General features: G+C 40.8%; 1 protein-coding gene across 1 annotated transcript in view; it reads right to left on the reverse strand.

The window, feature by feature from the left end:
- NCKAP5 (NCK associated protein 5) overlaps window positions 1-25,038 on the reverse strand; it is an 836,097-nt gene that overhangs the window by 117,107 nt on the left and 693,952 nt on the right. Inside the window, exons 10-11 of the mRNA XM_023195916.1 lie at window positions 10,900-11,001; window positions 4,242-4,424 (exon numbers count right to left, since the gene is read on the reverse strand). Of these exons, the coding sequence (XP_023051684.1) occupies window positions 4,242-4,424; window positions 10,900-11,001 (285 nt within the window). The remainder of the gene's footprint in view (window positions 1-4,241; window positions 4,425-10,899; window positions 11,002-25,038) is intronic.

Consider the following 25,038-nt stretch of genomic DNA (forward strand, 5'->3'; position numbering starts at 1 on the left):
ATATAAAAGGAAAAGTCCATCATGGGACTTAATTTGCACTAGTCGTTGATAAGTATTCACATACAAATGCCTACATTAATTAGCTAATTAATGTATTCACAAACTATGCAGCAAATATTGATTTTGCCAGGTCCTGTGCTAAGCAGCACAGTGATCTAAAGAAACAGAAGGTAAAGGCCCTGTCTTCATGGAGCAGAAATCCCAGCAGGGGAGAGGAGAATTGGCCACAGCTCACTGTATGTCAAGGGAGAAAATGAGAAGTGCAAATGTTGTGGGTACGCTGGAGATTCAGAGGCGGGAGGCCACAGACAGGTCTATTTGGAGAAAGGCATAAAGGAAAGGTATATATTTTTCTCTTTTAAACTTACCTAGCTCTTGAAAGACAGGTTTGCCTTAGGTTAAAAGTGGGGGAAATAACTTCAAGGTGGAAGAAACGGGATGGGCAAAGACCTAAGTCAGAAAGTACATTCAAGGTACACTGGGGGAATGACTAGAAAATGACATGACCTTATTGTAGAGTGTCTATGATAGGTGCAGCAGGTAAAGCTGGAAAAGTAAGTTGGTTCATATCTTTACGCTCACATTTGATAGTTCTGTGACTTCATGACTTTATTTGGTAGGCAACAGATATCTGTGAAAACTTTCTTAAGTTACCACACACATACACACACACACACAGAAGCTGGGCATTCGTTGTTAGAACCTGATAGTAATTATTCACCTACCAAATTTAGAAAGGTGAATTCCTTGCCCATCACCCTTCCCAAATGCCAGCCTCAGCTTTGGAAAAATGTATGGGAAATGACATAGAGAAAGACTGTACTCTACATATTCATATTTTTTTCCCCATAGTTTTGCTAATAAGAAATGGAAGGGGGGAAAAAAAAGAAAGCTAACATTTACTGAGCCTCTGCTGTATACCAGCCATTTACAGAGTACTTTCACTCCATCTTCAGAACAGGCAACTGAGATTCATTGTTGGGGCTGTTGGAGATCACACAGAAAGAGCTGGAGCAAAGGTTTGAACTCTGGATTCTCGGGCTCTTTCTACAGCATTGTCAATTTAGACTCAGTTCAAAAGTGTCCATGAGGGGACGTGAACCCAGGCAGTCTGGCCCCAGAGCCTGCAGTCCTAATTGATGCTATACTACTAAAGTCAAGCTTGGCCCCTCTTCTCCCCTTTACCTTAGTCAGTGTCACAATAGAGATCACAGGTTACCCAACACTATTTCTTAAATGGTACTTGCAGTTTAGGGGACTGACCTAGCGACTTCTTAAGAAGGCTCATGCCTGTAATCCCAGCACTTTGGGAGACTGAGGCAGGTGGATCACGAGGTCAGGAGTTCGAGACCAGCCTGACCAACATGGTGAAACCCCATCTCTACTAAAAATACAAGAATTAGCTGGGCGTGTTGGCAGGTGCCTGTAATCGCAGCTACTCGGGAGGCTGAGGCAGGAGAATTGCTTGAACCTGGGAGGTGGCGGTTGCAGTGAGCTGACATTGCACCATTGCACTCCTTCCCGGGGGACAGGGTGAGACTCCATTTCAAAAAAAAGAAAAGGCTATATGATTAATGGTAAAGAGCTTCAAGACAAGGCTCTGGGTTTCAGAAATGCACTCTATACCAGTTTTGGCTACATCAGTCTCCTCCCTGCCCCACACACTTATGTGCAGAGGTTGAAAAAAAGGTCAGAAACTTCCATTTGAATCTGGGCTTCTTAGTACGCTGTAAACATTTGCTTACATCTAAGGCATTTTCATGAAAATTACTCCTGCTATCAACAATGCACACATTTATTTGTTTTTAAATCAAATTATAATTTTTCTGTAGGAAATTCTCCACCATCAGAAGTTGCTGGCAGTAGATGCTATTTGGTGATGCTGCCCCACTTCCTCTTCCCTGTACCATTACAAACTCCTTTAGAAATCAGAAGAAATCCCATTAGTGAATCTGGATATTCTAGATCCACCAGAAAGCAGTTGCCACAGTGTGAGTTTCTAAGAATTTCCATGATCCTGACAGTCATGTGGACAATAAATAAGAGAAGCCAGGCCAAAGTACCCTACAAGAGCTTGAAAAATGTGGATGTGTTTGCCCCCCAAGACATGCTCAGCCTCTGCCTTGCCTCCTTTCCGCCATTCTGGAGCCTGCCCAGTGCTGCACTGCGACTTGCCCCAGAGCCAGCGGCTGCAGACCTCCCAGGGCCCAGGCTGTCTGCCCGGTGAGATCAGCCACATTCCTCCTTCAGTCCTCCACAGGAGGTTATAGTATTTAACAGCTGGAGAAAAGCCTAGGCCAATCTTGAAGCTTGGGGGTGAGAGACACATGAATGCCCTGTGGGGGTGATGGTGGGGAGGAGCTGGCACTTCCCATGGCCAGATCCATCCTTTGCTGCGAAAGTTGGAAGACAGTTGCTCTTGGGAAGCAGTGTGGCTGACTAAAAGATGCTGTTGCTGAGGTTCAGGCCTGTAATGTCCACAGTCCTCTTCCATTTCTCGACTGGACAAGAATTATACACTTTTTTTTTTTTTTAAAGGGCGTCTTGGTCTCAATGGGAGCAAACCAATCTCAATCACTGAAGCAACCGCACCACATTTCAGGCTGATTCAACAAGGCCAGTATAAAAGAACAATTAAGAATGTGGGTTCTGGAGCCTTCTGGAGCCTGGCTCTGCCATGTACTGCCTGTGGCATCTTGGGCCAGTTACTTAACTTCTTCGCACCTCAGTGTCGTCTTCTGTGAAATGGGGAGAATAGGAGAGCCTACTTAGTAGGCGACTGGGAGCATTACATGATCTAATGCTTCTAAAGTCCTTAAAAGGCCGTGCTACATATGGTAATTTCTCATCAACTAGAGCCAAATTCCTCTGTAGGGTAAGCTAGTGCATTTCATGCAGGCTTCCTTTCTGTTTCTACACAAGTATTTTAAAAAACATACTTGTTTGATGAGCTCAAAAAGCGCAATCAATCATATGTTAATTGTTATGTAAGTTACTACACAAATTCAAATTAATATGATACATGTTTATTATGTAAGTTAATACTACATGAGTATCCAGCACAAAGCAAGAAACTGCAGAACTTTCTTAAGTAATACACATTTCAAATGTCTTCATGAATCTGGGTCTGGCTTGTTGGGTCCCTGAGAAACAAGACTGTCCACTGTGAGATGTGACAGGTGTCCTGGTACTCCATGACCATGGCAGAGCCCTATTAAGGATCCAGAAAAGAGCCACCTGACTGTCCATGAAGTGCCTTAAGAACCTTCTTTTTCCTCATTCAGGGGAGAGATTGCCTTAGAACATCAAAAGCTACTGTAATTGGAAGAATTCCAGCCAAAATATAAAAGAAAATAAAAAGCCTTTGAGAGGCAGAGAGAAAAAGAGGTGTGAAAGTGAAAAGAACAGAGCTAGGGGCTCTGGGAGCCAGCGATATTCACAAAGCGAGGAAACATCCCTGACCATCTTTCCAGTCTGTTCCGAACCAGGCTCTGAGCAGTCATTATTCAGAGCACCTAACAACTCCTTAGAGGGGGCAATTTTGATAATGCAGCAGGCTCTGTACTTTGCATTGGAAGTCTGAGTACAAGGGAATAAGCCCTAAACGCAAACGTGAAATCTTCTGAGTTCTTGTTCAGAGGATGACAAAGCTACTCCCTCATCAATATCTCCTGGGAGTTCTGGATTTTCTTGGTTTCTACACTGCTAAAACCATGAACTAAATATATACAAATGGTAGAAAAATGACCTCCAAATACTCTGATCCGGGGTTTCAATTCTCGTGTGCTCTTTCCTTTTCTCCAATATTAGGGAATGGATAAAACAGCTATTTCAAATATTTCCCTTACATCAGTGTACAAAGAAGTCTACTCAGAGCACGAAGGAATCTCCAGCTCTGCAAGCCCCCTGTGCAGATGGGAGTCATTCTAGTAGTAGTAATTATTAAAAATCCTGGTAAAGGAACTCTTGGCATGTATATAAGTAGAAACATGCCTACCTACACTGAAGTTGTGGTCTCTGCCATCTCACCATGCTGCCCTCCAATTTATAGTCAAATAGTGTTTTACGCGGCTATGGCACTGATGAAAGGAGGTCAATATAATACACGAGTAGGTGCTCCGCAAATGGTGGCTTCCTTCTTACCCCTCCCACCTGCCCTTCACCTCCATGACCAAATCCCACCAGAAGAGGATTCTTTTCTGGTTCAGTCTGATGCCAGAGTGCTTAAAAGGAGGCTTTACCCTTTTCCTGAGGTTCTTCCCATCGTGCCACGTGTAGGAGGAGCCACTGGAGTACTCGCTGCAGGTGCTTGAAAGAGACAGTTCACTGCTGCTGCTGTAGCTGTTTCGAGGACAGAGATGACCAGGGATGACAGCCCCCAAGCCAGGGCATTTCAAGGCTGATTTTGTATTTAGTTGGTGTTCCTGAAAAAGCAGGACAGCTCTGAGCAAGGGCTTTGCTCAGAGGAGAGTAAATATCAATACAACCTTATGGTGAGGTAGGTGGGAATACAGGAATACAGATGCTCCTCAACTCATGGCAGGAGTACATCCCGATAAACCCACGGTAAGTGGAAAATCAGCTGAAAATGCACTCAAGACACCTAACCCACAGAATATCATAGCTCAGCCCAGCCTACACTTACATTAGCCTACCATTGGGCAAAGTCATCTAACATAAAGCATATTTTATAACAAACTGTTAAATATCTCATGTAATTTATTGAATACTGTGCTGAAAATGAACATCAGAATGGTTGTATGGGTGCTCACAGTACAGTGTCTACTGAATTTGGCTCCATCACAAAGTTAAAAATCTCGTTGAACTACCCTAAACTACAGATTGTCTGTATAGTATGGTATGATAGGGGCAGACTTTGCAGTCAAATTATAGGCTCCGATCCTGGCTCTGCCTCTCACTGTGTGGCTATGGGGAAACTATTTACTCTCTTTCTTTCTTAAAAGAAAACCGTGATGTTAGTGTGCCAATTTTAGATCTTTCCTGCTTTCTCTTGTGGGCATTTAGTGCTATAAATTTCCCTCTACACACTGCTTTAAATGTGTCCCAGAGATTCTGGTATGGAGGGGAGGGATAGCATTAGGAGATATACCTAATGTAAATGACGAGTTAATGGGTGCAGCACAGCAACATGGCACATGTATACATATGTAACAAACCTGCACATTGTGCACATGTACCCTAGAACATAAAGTATAATAAAAAATAGAAAGCTTAAAAAAATAAAAAAATAAAAAATAAAATCATGATACTATTGCTTATCTGATAGGGTTATTGCAAGGACTAAATGAGGGTCTAGTTGTGAAGCACATCACAGCATCTGGCCTATAGCAGGTGCTCAATTATTACAAGCTGCCATCATTATTAGGCAAAAGTACCACAAGGGTGTTCTTATTTTATCTAGCCATACTGGTGAGAATATCAAATCAGTATCAAAACATGATTCGAATGCTACAAAAGGACGAAGATAGAGTCACATCCTTGACTACAGGGTTCAAGAGCATGCAAACTGGCTGTGAGTCTAGTGGTCTGGATCCCGGGCTAGCCACTGCCACTAAGCATGCACTCTTGAGCACGGAAGACTTCTAACTTCCATGGTCTTCAATATCCTCTTTATAGAGGGTGCTGCTCTCTGAGATTTCTGCTACGGTTTCCTCTGGTTCTGATGGCATCATTCTAAGTCAACAACCAGATGCCCACTGCCTATCCGCGCTACCTTACAGGAAGCCATGCACAGCAAACACCAAACTCAGGTATCATGAGCCTCCACTGTAAATATAATAGTGCTTTTTCATATCCAGTCCTGGTTACCATTTGGCCATCCACATGGCAATAACCCTAACATCAAATAGATCTGAGTTCTTAGTGGAAGGTTCAGGCTGTTAGAATTCTAGTGGTTCTGCATAAGGCAAGAGTGACAAATAAAGTTGTAAACCTCCAAGTACATCTTGACAGCCACATTATAGGCCCCTTGTGTAACAGATGAAGCTCTACAAACTGGACAGGCTAAATTAATTTACATCCCAACCACTGAGAACAGAATCTCTCTATTACCGTCTAATTCCAGTCTCCTATTTATATAAAGCTTTGTCTCAGAAACTCTTTGATGGGAAGCCATCTGTCTTTGTGTCACTTGCAGAGTGGCAAAGCCTCTTACTTATACAATTTATTGACACTTTGTGGGTGCCTTTCAGTACCTGAGTACTTATCACTGTTCTCCAAATGCAATTCCAACTGACGGTGACTAAACGCCAGCTTGCGGAAGGAAGGTAATGATGATCCTACAGTACTTGCGGTAAATATTAAACTCCTACATCAGTATATAGGGCATGTTTAATTTACTCTCTAATCAATATCTATAATGCTTAATAACATTAGATTTTCAGTATTAGGCATCTGCCTTACTATCAATACTTCATTTTTGCTGCATAACAATCTCTTTAAGTGATCTAAAAATGCCAAGACATTTTACTATCCTACTTCTTCCCTCTGAAATTTGGCTCTAAACATCATTGAAAGGAGAAACTTGTCTTAAAACCAGGCTTTCAGCAATATCTATAGATTTATGACCTTGCTTATTGCAGGATGTAACTTAGTTCAGGGGGGTTCATATCTGTATCTCCACAGATGCCTACAACCAGCGGTTGTGCCGCAGAGCAGCAACTGCCATTTCAGCCTCAGCCACGGTCGGCACCTGGAATGTGCACTGAACAAACTTTCAGAAACAGCTCATCAGGCTCCACTTCTACTATGTGCTTTCTGTTCTCTCCATTCTGTCCTCTCATATTTTGTTGTTTAAGTAAGCAGCGTGGTGGCTGGTATTTAGGACTGCCCCTGCTCTGACAGACATGTCTACTCTCCAGAGAGAGAGAGAAAGAGAGACAGAGAGAGAGAGAGAGAGACTATGTCTGCTGTCCCACCAGGCTGTCCAGATCCAAACTCCAATTGCCTTTCTGCACTCTGCCTGGCTTTTGGTTACAGTTTATGTTCTGCCTTCTCCCAATGTATTGAGGGAGGCTTGCATGCAGTTCTCTCTGTTCTTCCTACTACATGTATTAAAATTATACCTATTTTTACAACTCAATTTCCAGGTCTCTTTTAATGAATAAGCAGCCTTGCCCACCCGTGCCCATGTGTACACCTCCTGTATAGATGTTGCGTAAGATGACAGGAAACTAGGACTCAGAAGATGGGCTGGGGTGAGAAGGAATTGCTGCTTCTCCCTTGGCCTTGAACTTGAGATGCCCTGACTTTTTTCTTTTTCTTAGATGGAGTTTCGCTCTTGTTGCCCAGGCTGGAGTGCAATGGCATGATCTCGGCTCACCACAACCTCTGCCTTGCCTCCCAGGTTCAAGTGATTCTCCTGCCTCAGCCTCCCAAGTAGCTGGCATTATAGGCATGAGCCACCATGCCTGGCTAATTTTGTATTTTTAGTACGGACAGGGTTTCTCCATGTTGGTCAGGCTAGTCTCGAACCCCCAAATAAGGTGGGTGATCCACTCAAAGTGCTGGGATACAGGTGTGAGCCACTGCGCCCAGCTGAGATGCCCTGATAGGATGGCAGATGCTTGAGGGAGGTGGAGAAGGCCTGTGAATGTCATGTGGGAGCAGGCAGGGGCAAGGATGCTTAAGCAGAGAGGTGTCCTCTAAGATAGGCTTTTCACACTTTAATGTGAACTAAATCACCAAGGGATCTTGTTAAAATGCAGATTCTGAATCAGTAATTCTGAGGTAGGACTTGAGATGTATGTAGTATTTTTAACAAGTTCCCAGGTGTTTCAATGCTGCTATTCTGTGACCAGTGCTTTGCGCAGCAAGCCTCTAGGAGAAGCTATCAAAGAAGTCTGTCTCTTGTGTGGGTTCCCCAGCAGCATGTTGTGGTACCTCACAGTCTGACATGGGCTGTGCTAAGCCAGACAAAAGGAATGGTTGAGTCTGCCTGCCGGCAGGCACGTGAATTAGGGAGAGTGTCTGTGTACGTGTATGTGTAGTGGTGGTTACAGGGTAATTCCTTGCAAAGAAGAGAAGTCGGCCACTCCTTTCTACTGGGAAATTCTCCCACCTTCCTACACCTTGGAAAATCAATGTTTGAATTTAATAAGGGATGCAGAATCCCTGACATCCTGGCTGCTAAGTGAGCTCTTTTTTTCCTCCAGTTTCCTTCATCAGCATGTGATTGTCACATAGGATTATCTACTCCAGTGAATAACTGCTCTGTGGTTGAGCACTGGAACTCCAAGGCCATTTATGAGGTTTAAATTCTAGCTTTCACTTGCTAGCTCTTTGAGCTTGGGAAAATTACTGAACTCCTCTGTGACTCAGTTTCTTTTTTTGTAAATGGAGATAATGAGAGTAGCTACTATACGGGATCATTGTGACGACTGAACAGCCCCTGACAAATGCTAATGCTTAGGGACTTTTACGTGGGTTTTGCTGCTATTATTAAAAATGTTTATATATATATGTATTTATACATATACATACATATATACACACACATATACATATATAAAAACATATATAAATATATATTTATATGTATTATGTAATATATAAATATATATTATATATTTATATGTATTATATAATATATACATATATAAAACATGAAATATATATGTATATATACCTATATATACATACATATACATACACACACATATAGAGAGAGAGAGAGACAGAGGCTGGGTGCGGTGGCTCACACCTGTAATCCCAGCACTTTGGGAGGCTGAGGTGGGTGGATTGCCTGAGGTCAGGAGTTCGAGACCAGTTTGGCCAACATGGTGAAACCCCGTCTCTACTAAAAAATACAAAAAAAATTAGCCAGGTGTGGTAGTATGCACCTGTAATCCCAGCTACCTGGGAGTCTGAGGCAGGGGAATTGCTCGAACCAGGGAGGGGGAGATTGCAATGAGCTGAGATCACACCACCATACTCCAGCCTGGGCAACAGACTCAGATTTCATCTCAACAACAACAACTATATATATATATACACACATACACAAACACACACATGTGTTTTGGCTCTTCAACTAAGCCATCAGTTAGTTCATGGTCTCCCTACGGGACCCTGTTTTACACTTCCTGATATCCTATCATTTCCTGATGCCTGGTGCCTAAGTAGTAACTACATTAGGCAACAGCCAAAAGTGGATGGACTTTGTTACCAGAGATCACTGATGTGAGCTTCTGGCTTCTGGAGAGACATATTAGTAGAGCCCTTTCTCAGTGGTCATTTCTACCTTTGCTGTGGTTTGCTGTGGGTGTGGCATGGTACCACAAATTAAGAGAAGTGAAGAGGGCCAAAGGGACAGAGATCTTATGATTTTTCCAATATTGTTAGCAGGCACTGTGTACACACATTTCCTGTGTTATCTCATTTAATCCTCACCACAACTCTCTGAAATAGAAATATCATTATCTTCATTTTCTAAAAGGGAAGACTGAGGCATTGAGGTTTTAATACCTTGCCCAAGTTGCCCTGTCAATATACCATTCTGATGCCCTGCCCAAGTCCAAGCCATCATGCCATGATGCCAAGTGAGCCCTCTGGCAATGAGCAGAGCTCCCAGAGATACACAGAACCCCATGAATCCCAGCGAGTTGTCATCGGTAATAGCGATTCTTCTTAAAAGTCTTCATAAAAAATGTGTATTAGCTTCTCTTGCAACATTATCTTAATTATGTTGATTTAACAGGCAAAAATACAACCTGTCTTCTGCACTATCCAAAGTGTATTTTCCTCATTGTTTATTTTAGATTACTACCCTGAATGATTCATATACTTTAAACATTCTTACTGCGAGAAATGCAGTAGAAAATCTACAATTTTAGTTAAAAAATAGACATAAAGAATGAAGCTGGCTGGGTGCAGTGGCTCACGCCTGTAATCCCAACACTTTGGGAGGCCGAGGCAGGCAGATCACAAGGTCAGGAGTTCAAGACCAGCCTGACCAACATGGTGAAACCCCCCTTTCTACTAAAAATACAAAAATTAGCTGGGCATGGTGGTGGGCACCTGTAATCCCGGCTACTCAGGAGGCTGAGGCAGAAGAATCGTTTGAACCCAGGAGGCGGAGATTGCAGTGAGCTGAGATGGCGCCATTGCACTCCAGCCAAGGCAACAGAGTGAGACTCCCTCTCAAAACAAAACAAAACAAACAAACAAAAAACTCCTGACCTTAAGGCTATATTATAGATTGGATGCCATTAGGTCTTTATAAATGTTTAAAGTGACAACATTCCACTGAAATTCAATTCAAATCTAACTTGAGAATATTTTCATTTAATGGTCTATCTACACTGATAGAATTATTCAGTAAAATAAAAAAACAGTTATCCACAAATGTTCATGTCATTGTTTTAAGCCTTACATTTTTCATTATATATTTATTTGGCAATTGTGTTGTTTCAAGTTACTCCTTTTATGTCAGTGAGAGTTAAAAAGCCATGCTGGTTAAAGTTTTGTCAAATAAGCACAAAGCTAACCCCAGCTAGAGAAAAAAAGTGCAGAGCCCATGAATTTTTAAAAGTTCATACATAATATATCATAAAAGTAGGATGAATAATATGGGATGTGGGTTTTAATAAAAAGCTCCTTGACCATTTCTCAGAGACTCTGAGATGTAATCAATATCCAAAAAGGTGTCTTGGGGACAAAACCAAGATTTATGATATTTTTGTGGAGAATGACACTTTCTGCTTACTATATCAGCTGGGGGACATGATATTGAATTTCAGAGAACACAAGAAAGGAAGGTATTTTTATCTGCCTGATAATGCTTCAAGGATGTGCTTTATGGTTCGCTTGTGACATCATATTTGATGGAAAGAAAATAACAACCGAAACAAGTGTTCTGAAGGCAACTGGGAAACTCACGTGCAGCTCAGCATCAGTTCGTGACTGCGTCAGACTTCGGCTTCTTTCCACCTCTGAAAGCAAATCTCCGGATGAAAGATCCAAGAGGCGTGAGTGAAGTTTCTAGGCAAAACCAAGCAGAAACATTAAATAGTGATAATTTAATTACTTGTTTCAAAATCCTGCCTTGGACAGTTAAATCTTAAAAGAGTTGGCATTTCCAAATTAGATAATACATGTCCTAATTTTTAAAAGTTTATTCTAGTTTATCAGTGTTCCGTACACGTATATGTATGTGTGTATGCAAATTACATTTTGTAAACAATAGTCATGCTTTTACAGTCTGTCAGTCTGCCTTGGAAGATATGTAGTAGAAAAATATAAGTAGTAGTTAAAAAAATAAGCAGTAGAAAACTATGAATACTCTGATATATTTGTTGGGTAGTATGAAAATTAACATTTGATATTCACATTAAGAAAACCAATCACCAAGTTCACCTTATTATGTTGAGCAGTGGTTAAAATCTGAGCAGATAATTATAAAAGTGACCTTATTTCTAAACAGCATTGATCTTGTGAAATCTTCCCTTGGACACATTTTAACTCAAAGTCATTAATGTCATCTGTTAGGAACAATTAATGTGAATAGAAAATAATTGCATCGGGGACCTGGGGACTCTGAGGATTTTGTACATTAATATTCACGTGCTATTCAATTATATACTGAATTCTTTATTTCAGTTTTGTTTGGGAGGCCTGCTAAGCCAGAGACATTTCACTGTATTAATCTTGATACTAATTACTAAGGCTTTTCTGTGGACATTAAATTTGATCTGTTTAATTGCAAATACAATAAAACTCGTGATTTATGCCTAATGTTTCTGCTAGGCTGATGACATTTTGAAAATGGCACTTATAGCCTGGCTTGTCTTGGTTACAACTTTTGTGGCTCTAGATGCTAAAAAAAATCTAATTGAGTAAGTAAATAATGCGGCTAAGCATGCCTCTCTCACTTCTGAAAAGTTTTTTCTACTCCTTTTTCTCCCTGGAGAGGCCCTGCTGCACACTGATGCTGATCTAAGAAATGCCTTTGCTTCTTTGCCACTAAGCAATGTTAGAATCATCTTAGAGGGCAGGGCTGTCCCACAGGTCACTCTGTCCCAGCATATCTATCATGTAGTCAGCAGGGACAACAAACTCCACTAAAATGAGCCACATTCTCTCTGTTCCCCATTCGACTCTCTTTAGGCTGAACTTCCGTGAGAGCCCTGAGTACTTGGTTAGTTGATTATTCAACAAACATGTATGCAGCTCCTCCTGAAGGATGGCACTGTGACAGGGCTGCATTCTATCCTCCTGCAAGGGTAAAGGTATTTATTTTGCTGTTGTGGGTTGGCCAGTTCTCCTTCTCAGTGGACCTTCCATTTGTGTGTCTGTGGAGGTCCTTTCACAAAAAAAGAAAATAATTTCTGTTTTTTTTTTTTTTTGGAGACGGGGTCTTGCTCTGTCGCCCGGGCTGGAGTGCAGTGGCGGGATCTCAGCTCACTGTAAGCTCCGCCTCCCGGGTTTACGTCATTCTCCTGCCTCAGCCTCCCGAGTAGCTGGGACTACAGGCGCCCGCCACTTCGCCCGGCTAGTTTTTTGTATTTTTTTAGTAGAGATGGAGTTTCACCGTGTTAGCCAGGATGGTCTCAATCTTCTGACCTCGTGATCCGCCCGTCTCGGCCTCCCAAAGTGCTGGGATTACAGGCTTGAGCCACCGCGCCCGGCCCAAAGAAAATAATTTCTAAACTGATTGCCTGTTGCTTTGAAAATCCAAATTTCTCCAGCAGAGCTAAGACCTCCATAGGTAACCAAAACCATGACATTGTTTCTGGACAGTTTTTATAATCCTAATACTATAAACTTCAAGCTCTAGAATCTGACATCCCTGGGGGCAAAGATAGAATTTATCCTCATCTTGTAATCTCTGGGACCTGACAAAATACCTCATACTTAGTAAGCAGCCCATTAGTGCTTGTTGTAGTCTATAAACAAAAAGATGTCTTTATATTTGACTCACCCATATATAAGTTTTAAAGATTGAGAGAGTGCCAAAAGAATTACAATGTTGTGAGACCTAAGAGTACATTTATCAATATGCAAACAGGACCAGAAGTTATGGGAAATGACATTCAACAAAAGAAATGATTTTGAGTGGTATATCATGTGATTTGAGAGAAGAGGCCTCAATGGATTAGCTATCTGACTTATTCAGTTCATGAATGCACTTCATTATTACTTCTCAGATACGTGATGTCACACTTTCACCTACTGCATGCATATAAGCATCTAAAAACCCGCCCTCCTCAAGGCTGTTTCAGTGGCTTTTATCCAAATGGGTCCCTTCCCTTCACTGAAATAGGGAGGGTCTGCATGGGAGAAAGGAGAGGTCCTGGGGCAAGGGCCAGGAGACCTGAGTTCTAGCCCTGTTGAAGGTACATGTTCTACAGGATCTCAGGAATGTAACTGAACCTCTTAGTCTCAGATCCCTCATCTGCTAAAGAAAGATGGAAAAACTTAAACCACAGCTACCATTTGATTCATCAGTCCATTACTAGGTACGTACCCAAGGGAAAATCAATCATTCTACCAAAAAGATACAAGCACACACATGTTCATTGCCATGCTATTTACAGTAGCAAAGACATGGAATCAACCTAGGTGCCAGTAAGTAGTGGATTGGATAAAGAAATACGGTACATATATACCACAGAATACAGCCATAAAGAAGAATGAAATCATGTCCTCTGCAGCAACACGAATCCAGCTAGAGGAGGCCATAATCCTATGTGAATTAATTCAGAAACAGAAAACCAAATACTGCATATTCTCACTTACAAGTGGAAGCTAGACACTGAGCACACGTGGACATAAACATGGGAACAACAGACCCTGCAGACTAACAGATGGGGAAAAAGAAAGGGGGGAATGGGTTGAAAAACTACTTAGTGGGTACTATGCTCACTACCTGAGTGAAGGGACCTGCATCCAAAACCCAGCATCATGCTGCACATGTGCCCCATGAATCTAAAATAAAAAGTGAAGTTAAATAAAATTCCTAACAAAGTCACAACATCCAATGACAGAATTATAGGCATCAATAAGTGTGTATTTTCAGAAAAAATAAAGATAGAAGTGGCTATTTAACCCACCACCACAGGTAGAGAGAGGCACTATCATAGTAAGAAGGGAAAACAAATAGGATAATATGCTGAAATTCACACAGGTTAGTTTATTGTTATACCTGACAGTTGATGGTAGGTAATCTCTCAGATAATAAGGCACAAATGAATCATTCATTGTTACAGTTTTCATACATATAAGGCAAATAAAAATTGACTTAGAAAAAATCTGTTTACATTTTTAAAAAACAATTTATATTTTTAATTATTATTTTATGTCTAAAAATTTTTAATTATTATAGGTATATAATAGTTGTTTATATTTATGGGGGTGTATGTGATGTTTTAATTCAGGTATACAATGTATAATGATCCAATCAGGGTAAATGGATTACCTATCGTCTCAAGCATAATAAAATCTACTTTTTTGTTAAGGCTATAGGCAAGGAAATGATAGGTAAATATCACACAACTTCACCCAACTTCCCTTAAATAACTATGAAAGCACACAACCCCATAGAGACTACATTTCTTATGATAAGAATTTGTATAATAGACTTATATTTTCATCATATATATAATACACAGGCGTGTGTGTATATAGCATCACTTTTTATACTGATATGATATTACCTGTGCTTCAGTGAAAAATAGGTAGAATGTATACATGAGAAATTTAATTAAGTCACTGTCAAAAAGAGCGTAACTGACATAAGAAGGCCATGATCTCTTAAGAGGAGCTCCCCACCTTAGAGGGCAAATTCTCCATCACATACCCATGTACAGTTCATATTTACTGTTAGTGTTCATCTGAATAAAATCTCATCTGAAATACTTTAAACTTCCTACCTTTAATCTGCAACTCCCAGTGAATTCTGGAGTTAGACATACTTTTCATACATGAAAAGTAGCAGGACTACTCAGTATAGGTTTGAAATAGGCCTTGCGTCATCTGTCACACTGTGTCAGTAACTGAGATGCAACTGGGTTTCAGAGATAGAGACTTCTAATTTCACACATTTTCAAACCAGAGGTAAGCGAGGGATCTTTTTACTCAGATGCTTCCTTTGACGGTGATGGTCTAACCCTCCCTGTCAGACTGGCTTCAGTCTCTGGAATGTGCCCCTCCCCCATCTGAGTTGATCTCTGGTCCATTTTTCCATGGCACACTCTCCTCTTCCTGCCCCTAGATCCTGTCCAGTATTCAGGACGACACTGAAGCCCTCCCTGTAAAGTCATCTATCCTCTCTAACCCACAGTGGATTCCCTGCCTTGAGGGATCGGACCGCCTCTCATTTCCGTCCTTTATCCAAAGTGCACTCTTACTGAGTTGTTCTCTGTGTAGGTTCTATCTTCCTAACAGGACGATCAGCTCCAGGAAAATGCAGGCCAATCCCTTAATTTCTACATTGTCCCAGTGGCAGGGACGAGCTGGGTGTCACAAAACCTTGGAAACCTCGGCCCTCTTCTTTCTGGATGCATGGCTGGCCTGCATTTCCCAGCCTCCTTTACAGTCAGGTGTGCCTACACGACATGTTTAGTTCTAGGTCATGGAGCCTGAGCAAAAGTGACATCTGTCCTTTCTTGCCAGGCCCAGGAATACCTCCCTCAAATAGTCTTCCACGCTCTTTATCCTCCCACTGGCTTGATGCAGCCAACTCAGCACAGCAACCTTGGAAGCCACTTGTTGAAGATGAAGCCAACCAGGTATAAGGAGTTGGCTTCTTAAATTCTCAACTGGAAGAAAGCTACTCTGGGAAAAGGAACAGTCTTTTTGGACCTGACACGAGGAAGATATCAACTTATACTGAATTTGGGCCATGATTCATTTGGAGTTTGTTGTTATTGCTGACATTGACCTGGCTGACACATCTCTCTCTGCAGCCTACAGGGTAGCCACTCAAGAAATATGCATGTTTCGGCCGGGCACGGTGGCTCAAGCCTGTAATCCCAGCACTTTGGGAGGCCGAGATGGGCGGATCACGAGGTCAGGAGATTGAGACCATCCTGGCTAACCCGGTGAAACCCCGTCTCTATTAAAAAATACAAAAAACTAGCCGGGCGAGGTGGCAGGCGCCTGTAGTCCCAGCTACTCGGGAGGCTGAGGCAGGAGAATGGCGGGAACCTGGGAGGCGTAGCTTGCAGTGAGCTGAGATCGGGCCACTGTACTCCAGCCTGGGCGGCAGAGGGAGACTCCGTCTCAAAAAAAAAAAAAAAAAAAAAAAAGAAATATGCATGTTTCTATTTATATAGTTCATATGTGTACATATGTGCACACACATGTACCGATATACAGGTATTTACACATGGATATGTAGTGCCTACATCAACAGCCCAAGGTGACACCCCCATTGAAGATTCTAGCTTCATAGGAAAGATATTTGCTTTCTGTCACTATATGCAAGGGCAGGGGTTAGGAGATCATGTGAAGATCTAAGATGTGTCACAATTTATAACAGAACACATGCCTCATACAGGTGTAAAATATCAAGCTAAGCTTTGGGGACCTGACAATGCCAGGGCAGTCAGTGCCTGAACCACACATTGGGTGGGTAATATTTGATGGGTTCACTTGCCTTCAGTCAGTCAGTTTTATGTTCTCTGTGCAGTTCTGTATCTGTAATTCAAGGCAGAGACATATCCCCCTCAACAGACTGTGCCAAGGAATGGCTGTCCTTTATCTGGCCGGATGAAGGTAGAGTGGACCCTTCAGGGTGGTAGTGACTGATTCTGCAGCTCTCTAGTTAATGATGGCAGCAGAGACTGGAGACTGAGGTGCATTTGAGCCTTTCAGAGCTGGGCTGGAGGGCCAGAGTTTTCCATTTCATTTTCCTCAGTTCCTCAGATGCTCAGTGAAGGCTTGTTGCACTTGATAGAATTCTGCCTCTAGATTTTTACTCAGCACCACGGTGATGTCTTAATTTTAAGGCAGTGATTGCTAAGGCCAGGAAGACACTGAGTCCTTATTTATTGATGCAAGTTGAGGTTAAAAAAATAGCTCATCTAAGAAATCTGTGCAACACAAGAAACCATGCTGGACAAATCAAGTAAAATAGATTGGTGAGCAGCTTTTGCATTTACTGATGTACTTCCTGAAGGTTGAAAAGGAAGGTATGAAATTTTTCATGTCAGGATTTTAGAAGTTATTAACTCAGCTTTCGAAGTAGAGAGGAAAGTACAAAAGGGATCATTTCACCATGGTTCTCTTCTCTTCATTCAGATTTGGTGAGAGAATTCATCTACCACCATAATCATGCATATAATTAGTCTCCCCTCTTTTTTTTTTTTTGAGACAAGAGTCTCACTCTGTCACCCAGGCTGGAGTGCAATGGCGTGATCTTGGCTCACTGCAACCTCTGTCTCCTGGGTTCAAGTGATTCTGCCTCAGCCTCCCGAGTGGCTGGGATTACAGGCATGCACCACCACACCTGGCTATTTAGTAAAGACAGGGTTTCACCATGTTGGCCAGGCTGGTCTCGAACTCCTGACCTCAGGTGACCCACCTGCCTCAGACTCCCAAAGTGCTGGGATTACAGGCATGAACCACCGAACCCAGTCCCTCCAACTATTAAAAGCCAAATATCTGCACAAAAGAGAAGTTTTAACTGTTCAGCACCTGACGCGAGAGAAGGGACGCCAACAGCTGCCCTGGCCTCTCCCCATCTCGGTGAGTCCTCACCTGCTCTAGCCCACTGTCTCTCTGGGTTCTGCTGAGCCTTGTCAACTTGGCTGGCTGCTTATTTGGACCTGGCCACGTTTAGGGATCACCCTCCCTCAAATCTAGTGGCCCGGATGTTGGGTTGATTTCTTGGATAAATAACTTACTACTTTTTCAGCTTTAGTTTTGTTTTCAAATCGTCTCCACTTTGGAGAGCTGTTCTCACCTCACAGTTTCTAGAAAGCTTCCTAGAGCCCCATTTCTGCTCCCTCAACTCTGTCCTAGGTGGGCTCTGGGCCCAGGGTTTGATGCCCTTTAGGCCCAACACAAGGGAAGCAAACCTGGAGTGAGTTCTTATGAAATCTCCTGAGTATCTTTTGATATTGCTAACTTCCTCTGATTTCCTGTTAAGTTCAGCTTTCTAGAGGATTTGGTGCATGTTTAAGAGAAGCATTTTAAATATGACCCTGAATAGACATACTCAGGTAAATAAGCTTTGTTCCTTCTGTTGGGTAATAAGGCAATTTCACAGGTATGCATAAGGATTTCCAAAAGGAAGTTCCAGGAAATTTTCTAAAACAGCTTGGAGCCTGATGAAAATAATTTTTCTGTGGAAGCCAAATGATCTTCCATAAAAACCCCAAAGTTTTGCCTTACTCACATACTAGACTTACATTTTTGCCACACTCAGAAGTGTGATTTTTCATCAGTCCCTCCAGAATCCCATCAAGAGAGATTGTGGCAGATCCCTAGGTTCACATTTCACAAGTTTCATTCTATTCCATTAAGAATTTATTATAAAACTGAATATTACATAACTGCATATTATATAACTGAGTATTATATGGTCATTTCTTAGATTCACAAAAATTTGAGACCAGGACAAAATCTTTTTGGATAAAAGCTGATGTTTAATTAATTATGCCATTATTTCCATTTTGGGCTACAAAGATAAAACATAGTATCTGCATTCAGCCTTCCTGCTGACGTGACAGTGTGCCTTCCGAATGTTCTTCTAGAGACCCTTTAAAAAAATGTCCATCATAATTTGATCTCACTTCAGTGTCTGAAAGTTTTACAGCTAATTTTTTTTTAGCCACCTGCTACAGTCCTTGTTGCAATTATTATTTTCCCTGACAACCTTTGGACTTGCCTTGCATATCAACGTTTAGCTGCCCCGAGTGCATTCTGTTTTGCTCTGGATGGTGTCTTGGCAAATGATATGGCTCTATCTCTTTTCTACTTCTCCAGGACCCAAGATTATAAAATATTTTTGAAACAATTATTCCAAAGCTATATTCAAAACCTTCTTCAAGGGTCCCCACTTCCATGACAGCCTGATTATCCAGTGGCTACCTAAGGGAGCAGCATTTGGTTTGGTGATTAGAAAGTTTATTCATGGTCTCTGCAACTTAGACTGATGACCAGAGCATCTCATACCAATCCTTATCTGTTGCAATTCCATTAACAGTGCCCCGAGGCCCACAGGGTGAGCACCAGTGGGAGAATGGATGATGATGAAAACAGCAGACCTTGCCCTCAAGAGCCTCCACTCTAATTAGTCCAACACTAATTTATGCTTTATGCTTTATGAAGCATCTACTATGTGCAGAGTCATGACTATGAGCTATGAGAGACTCAAGGAAGCTCATTAACAGAGTTGACAATATCCGTGAGCAGACCAAGCACACAAAGGAGAAAAAAATACAAGAATTCTTAAGGCAGAACATGCAAACAAGATCACAGTAGAGTCAGGGTGCCATGCAGCTAGAGATGGTGGAGTCCAGTGTATTCACCACACAGTTAAGGATATGTAAGAGAATATTCTGTGCAATAGGAACTTAGCTCTTCCTGCAGAGCTCCCAAATCTCTTGGTTTGAAGCCTTTACAAAAAAAAAAAAAAAAAAAAAATCAGAAATATTTCAGACCTAACAGCAAAGTGACAGAATGTTGAGAAAAAGGACAGAAGGTTAAGGCTCCCATGGCAGGCCAGTCAGACCTGTTGGCAGGAGGACAGCTGAAGAGTGACTCGCATTTGCTTGCCAAGCCTGAGTCTCTGAAGCTTCCCTTTTGTCTTCTTCTGTGAATATGATCTAAGGGAGGAAGTGATTCAGCACAGCCTGAGCCTATTCTGGGATCTAAGAGACACAGAAGTGCCCTGAAATTTCCATTTTCATCACTAATTACTTTAACAGGTACTTTAATAAGTGCTTTCCAATTGCCCCCGCTGTTTTGTAAAATTATCTACACTGCATTTTACATTTTTAATCAAGCTTTATTTTTGAAAAGTTCTGACTTTCTGAAGATTTTGCCTTTTACATGTGGGGGAACACATTTTTTCCCTCTGATTTCACCAAACTGAAAGGATTAATTAGTGGGGGAAAAAAACCCCAAAATTTGATCTATTTTTACCAGACCTATCGGAAGTTCCACTTACGGTCACTAGAGTTCAACGTATCACTTATTAGGAAGAAATGAATTACTGCCTCCCCTGTGGGGGGAAGAGACACTCTGTGAAGTCCTCCCCTATTCTAATCTCATGAATCTTCATACTACTGTGTGGAAGAAGCTGTCATCTTAGTTTTTAGAGATGAAGAACCCAAGATGACAGAAGCGAAGAAAGGCATCTGAAGTCACAATGCTACATATATTTCAGGAAGCAGGAGAGCCAGGATTCTGTCCCAGACCTGCTTCCTTCTAAGTCCAAGCTCTTCCTATCACATTCTGCTTGCTTTTTCTACGAAGGAAGGGACGTGATACCATCATTGCTATCTTTTACGAGGCAAATCCTATGGAAGTAGCTTATTTCTGCCTACATGTTAAGCCCACAATTTGAGCAACTCCCATCAAGTGAATTATGTTGCCTTGGTGATTTTCCTTCCCAGGTTCTGCTTTAGAGGCAGATAATTGGGAAGGAAATAATAATAATAACAGCAACAATAATATCTGTGAACACTTATTGAGCTCTTTTTAGCACTAAATATGTGTTTCACATATGTTATCCTTTTAAATCCTCATTACAATCTACAGTAAGAACTACCATACCTGTCTTACAGGTGAAAAAACTGACATACAGAGCTAAAAAAATCTTGCCGAATGTCACATAAAGAGTATCTGAATCCTGGACAGTCTGAGTGCAGAGTTCATGCTCTTAATTCTACCCAGTTAAATCTGGTTAATGATGGTTTGCTATAGACAACTTATTAAAATAACAATAACAATTAATCAGACAGTAAAATGAACTGCATAGAATTAAAAAATAATTACCTCTAAATACAATGTGATATCTTTGTTTGCTAGACTTAAACATCATTCATTCATTTACTCAAAATCACGCTTTCCTTATTATTATTATTCCATTGTTATTACTATCGGTATTTGATTGGTATTGTCAATTTCATTTGCTTTTTAGATCTCTACATTCTTTCCATGGAAGCATAATTCCATATGTAAATTTGGACCTAACTGAAAAAATAAAACTATGCCAAAAAACATTGAACATTTATGGAGTGCTCACTTGCAGGCTAGGTCTTGTGTTAAGTGTTTACATTATTACTATTTTTAAAAAATTTAATTCAATATTTTGTTTTATTTTTAATTTTCCATATTGAGGTACAGGTGGTATTTGGTTACATAAGTAAGTTCTTTAGTGGTGATTTCTGAGAATTTGGTGCACTCATCACCCAAGCAGTATACACTGCACCATATTTGTCATCTTTTACCCCTTGCTCCCTTCCCACTCTTCCTGCCAAGTCTTCAAACTCTATTCTATCATTCTTGTGTTTTGCATCCTCATAGCTTAGCTCCCACATATCAGTGAGAACACAGGGTGTTTGGTTTTCCATTCGTGAGTTATTTCACTTATAATAATAGTCTCCAATCTCATCCAGGTCACTGCAGATGCTGTTAGTTCATTCCTTTTCATGGCTGTGTAGTATTCCATTGTGTATATATACCACAGTTTCTTCCTCCACTCATTGACTAATGGGCATTTGGGTTGGTTCCATGATTTTCCAGTTGTGAACTGTGCTATAAATGTGTGTGCAAGTATCTTTTTCGAATAATGATTTGTTTTCCTCTGGGTAGATACCCAGTAGTGGCACTGCTGGATCAAATAGTAGTTCTACTTTTAGTTCTTTCTTTCTTTCTTTTTTTTTTATTTTGCTGCAACGGAGTCTCACTGTCTCCCAGGCCGGAGTGCAGTGGCGTGATCTTGGCTCACTGCAAGCTCCATCTCCCGGGTTCACGCCATTGTCCTGCCTCAGCCTCCCGTGCAGCTGGGACTATAGGCACCCGCCACCATGCCCAGCTAAATTTTTTGTATTTTTAGTGGAGATGGGGTTTCATCATGTTAGCCAGAATGGTCTCAATCTCCTGATCTCGTGATCCACCCACCTCAGCCTCCCCAAGTGCTGGGATTACAGGTGTGAGCCACCGCGCCTGGCCCTACTTTTAGTTCTTTAAAGAATCTCCACACTGTTTTCCATAGTGGTTGTACTAGTTTACATTTCCATCAGCAGCGTAGAAGTGTTCCCTCTTCACCACATCCACTCTGACATCTACTGTTTTTTTCATTATGGCCATTCTTGAAGGAGTAAGGTGGTATTGCATTGTGGTTTTGATTTCCATTTCCCTGATCATTAGTGATATTGAGCATTTTTTCACATGTTTGTTGGCCATTTGTATATCTTCTTTTGAGAATTTTCTATTCATGTCCTTAGCCCACTTTTTGAGGGGATTGTTTTATTCTTACTGATTTATTTGAGTTCATTGCAGATTCCGGATATTAGTCCTCTGTCAGATGTATAGATTGCAAAGATTTTCTCCCAGTCTGTGGGTTGTCTGTTCACTCTGCTGACTGTTCCTTTTGCTGTGCAAAAGCTCTTTAGTTTAATTAGGTCCCAGCTATTTATCTTCGTTGTTATTGCATTTGCTTTTGGGTTCTGGGTCATGAAATACTTGCCTAAGCCAATGTCTAGAAGGGGCTTTCCAATGTTATCTTCTAGACTTTTTATAGTTTCAGGTCCTTAATTCATCTTGAGTTGATTTTTGTATGAGGTGAGTGATAAGGATCCAGTTTTATTCTCCTACATGCGGCTAGCCAATTATCCCAGCACCATCTGTTGAAAAGGGTGTCTTTTCCCCACTTTATGTTTTTGTTTGCTTTAAGATCACTTAGCTGTAAGTATTTGGGTTTATTTCTGGGTTCTCTAAACTGTTCCTTTGGTCTATGTGCCTATTTTTATACCAGTGCCATGTTGTTTTAGTGACTATGGCCTTATAGTATAGTTTGAAATTGAGTAGTGTGATGCCTCCAGATTTGTTCTTTTTGTTTAGTCTTGCTTTGGCTATGCAGGCTCTTTTTTGGGTTCCATATGAATTTTAGAATTGTTTTTTTCTAATTCTGTGAAGAGTGATGGTGGTATTTTGATGGGGATTGCACTGAATTTGTAGATTGCTTTTGGTAGTATGGTCACTTTTACAATATTGATTCTACTTATCCATGAGCATGGGATGTGTTTCCATTTGTTTGTGTCATCCATGATTTCTTTCAACAGTGTTTTGTAGTTTCCCTTGTGGAGGCCTTTTGACTCCTTAGTTAGGTATATTCCTAAGTATTTAATTTTTTTGCAGCGATTGTAAAAGGGGTTGAGCTCTTGATCTGATTCTCCACTTGGTTGCTGTTGGTGTATAAAAGAGCTACTCATTTGTGTACATTAATCTTGTATCTGGAAACTTTGCTGAATTCTTTTATCAGTTCTAGGAGCTTTCTGGAGGAGTCCTTAGGGTTTTCAAGGTAAATGATCATATCATCAGCAAACAGTGACAGTCTGACTTCCTTTTTACCAATTTGGATGTCCTTTATTTCTTTCTCTTGTCTGATTGCTCTGGCTAGGATTTCCAGCACTATGTTGAAGAGGAGTGGTGAGAGTGGGCATCCTTGTCTTGTGCTGGTTCTTAGAGGGAATGATTTCAACTTTCCCCCATTCAGTATTATGTTGGCTGTGGGATGGTCATAGATGGCTTTTATTACATAAAGGTATGTCCCTTATATGCTGATTTTGCTAAGAGTTTTAATCATAAAGGGATGCTAGATTTTGCTAAATGCTTTTACTGCATCTATTGAGATGATCATGTGATTTTTGTTTTTAATTCTGTTTATGCGGTGTATCACATTTATTGACTTGTGTATGTTAAACCATCCCTGCATTCCCGGTATAAAACCCACTTGAACATGGTGAATCATTTTTTTGTTCTGTTGTTGGATTCGGTTAGCTAGTATTTTGCTAAAAATTTTAGCATATCTATGTTCATCAAGGATATTGGTCTGTAGTTTTCTTTTTTGGTTATATCCTTTCCTGGTTTTGGTATTAGGGTGATGCTGGCTTCATATAATGAATTAGGAAAGGTTCCTTCTTTCTGTTTCTTGTGGAATACTGTCAAAAGGATTGGCACCAATTCTTTGAATGTCAGTTAGAATTCTGCTCTGAATCCACCTGGTCCTGAACTATTTTTGTTGTTGGTAATTTTTAAATTACCACTTCAATCTCACTGCTTGTTAATGGTCTGTTCAGGGTATCTAATTCTTTCCGGTTTAAGCTAAGAGGGATGTATTTTTCCAAGAATTTATCCATCTCTTTTAGGTTTTCTAGTTTATGTGCACAAAGGTGTTCATAGTAGCCTTCACTGATCTTTTGTATTTCAGTAGTGTCAGTTGTAATGTCTCCTGTTTTGTTTCCTAGTAAGGTTATCTGGATTTTCTCTCTTCTTTTTTCGGTAATCTTGCTAATGGTCTATCAATTTTATTTATCTTTTCAAAGAACCAGTTTTTTGTTTATCTTTTTATTTATCTTTTCAAAGAACCGGTTTTTTGTTTCATTTATCTTTTTATCTTTTGTATTTTTTTGTTTCAATTTCATTTAGTTCTGCTCTGATCTTGGTTATTTCCTTTCTACTGCTGAGTTTGAGTTTGATTTGTTCTTGTTTCCCTAGTTCCTTGAGGTGTGACCTTAGAGTATCAGTTTGTGTTCTTTCAGTCTTTTTGATGTAGGCATGTAGGGCTATGAAATTTCCTCTTAGCACTGCCTTTGCTGTATCCCCAAGGTTTTGATAGATTTTGTCGTTATTGTCATTCAGTTCAAAGAATTTTTATTTCCATCTTGATTTCGTTTTTGACCCAATGCTCACTCAGGAGCAGGCTATACCATTTCTGTGTATTTGCATGGTTTTGCAGGTTCCTTTTGGAGTTGAATTCCAGTTTTATTCCACTGTGGTCTGAAAGAGTGCCTGATATAATTTCAATTTTCTTAAATTTATTGACACTCGTTTTATGGCCTA

Source organism: Piliocolobus tephrosceles, chromosome 11 (genome assembly GCF_002776525.5).
Source record: "Piliocolobus tephrosceles isolate RC106 chromosome 11, ASM277652v3, whole genome shotgun sequence".
Classification (NCBI taxonomy): Eukaryota; Metazoa; Chordata; class Mammalia; order Primates; family Cercopithecidae; genus Piliocolobus; species Piliocolobus tephrosceles.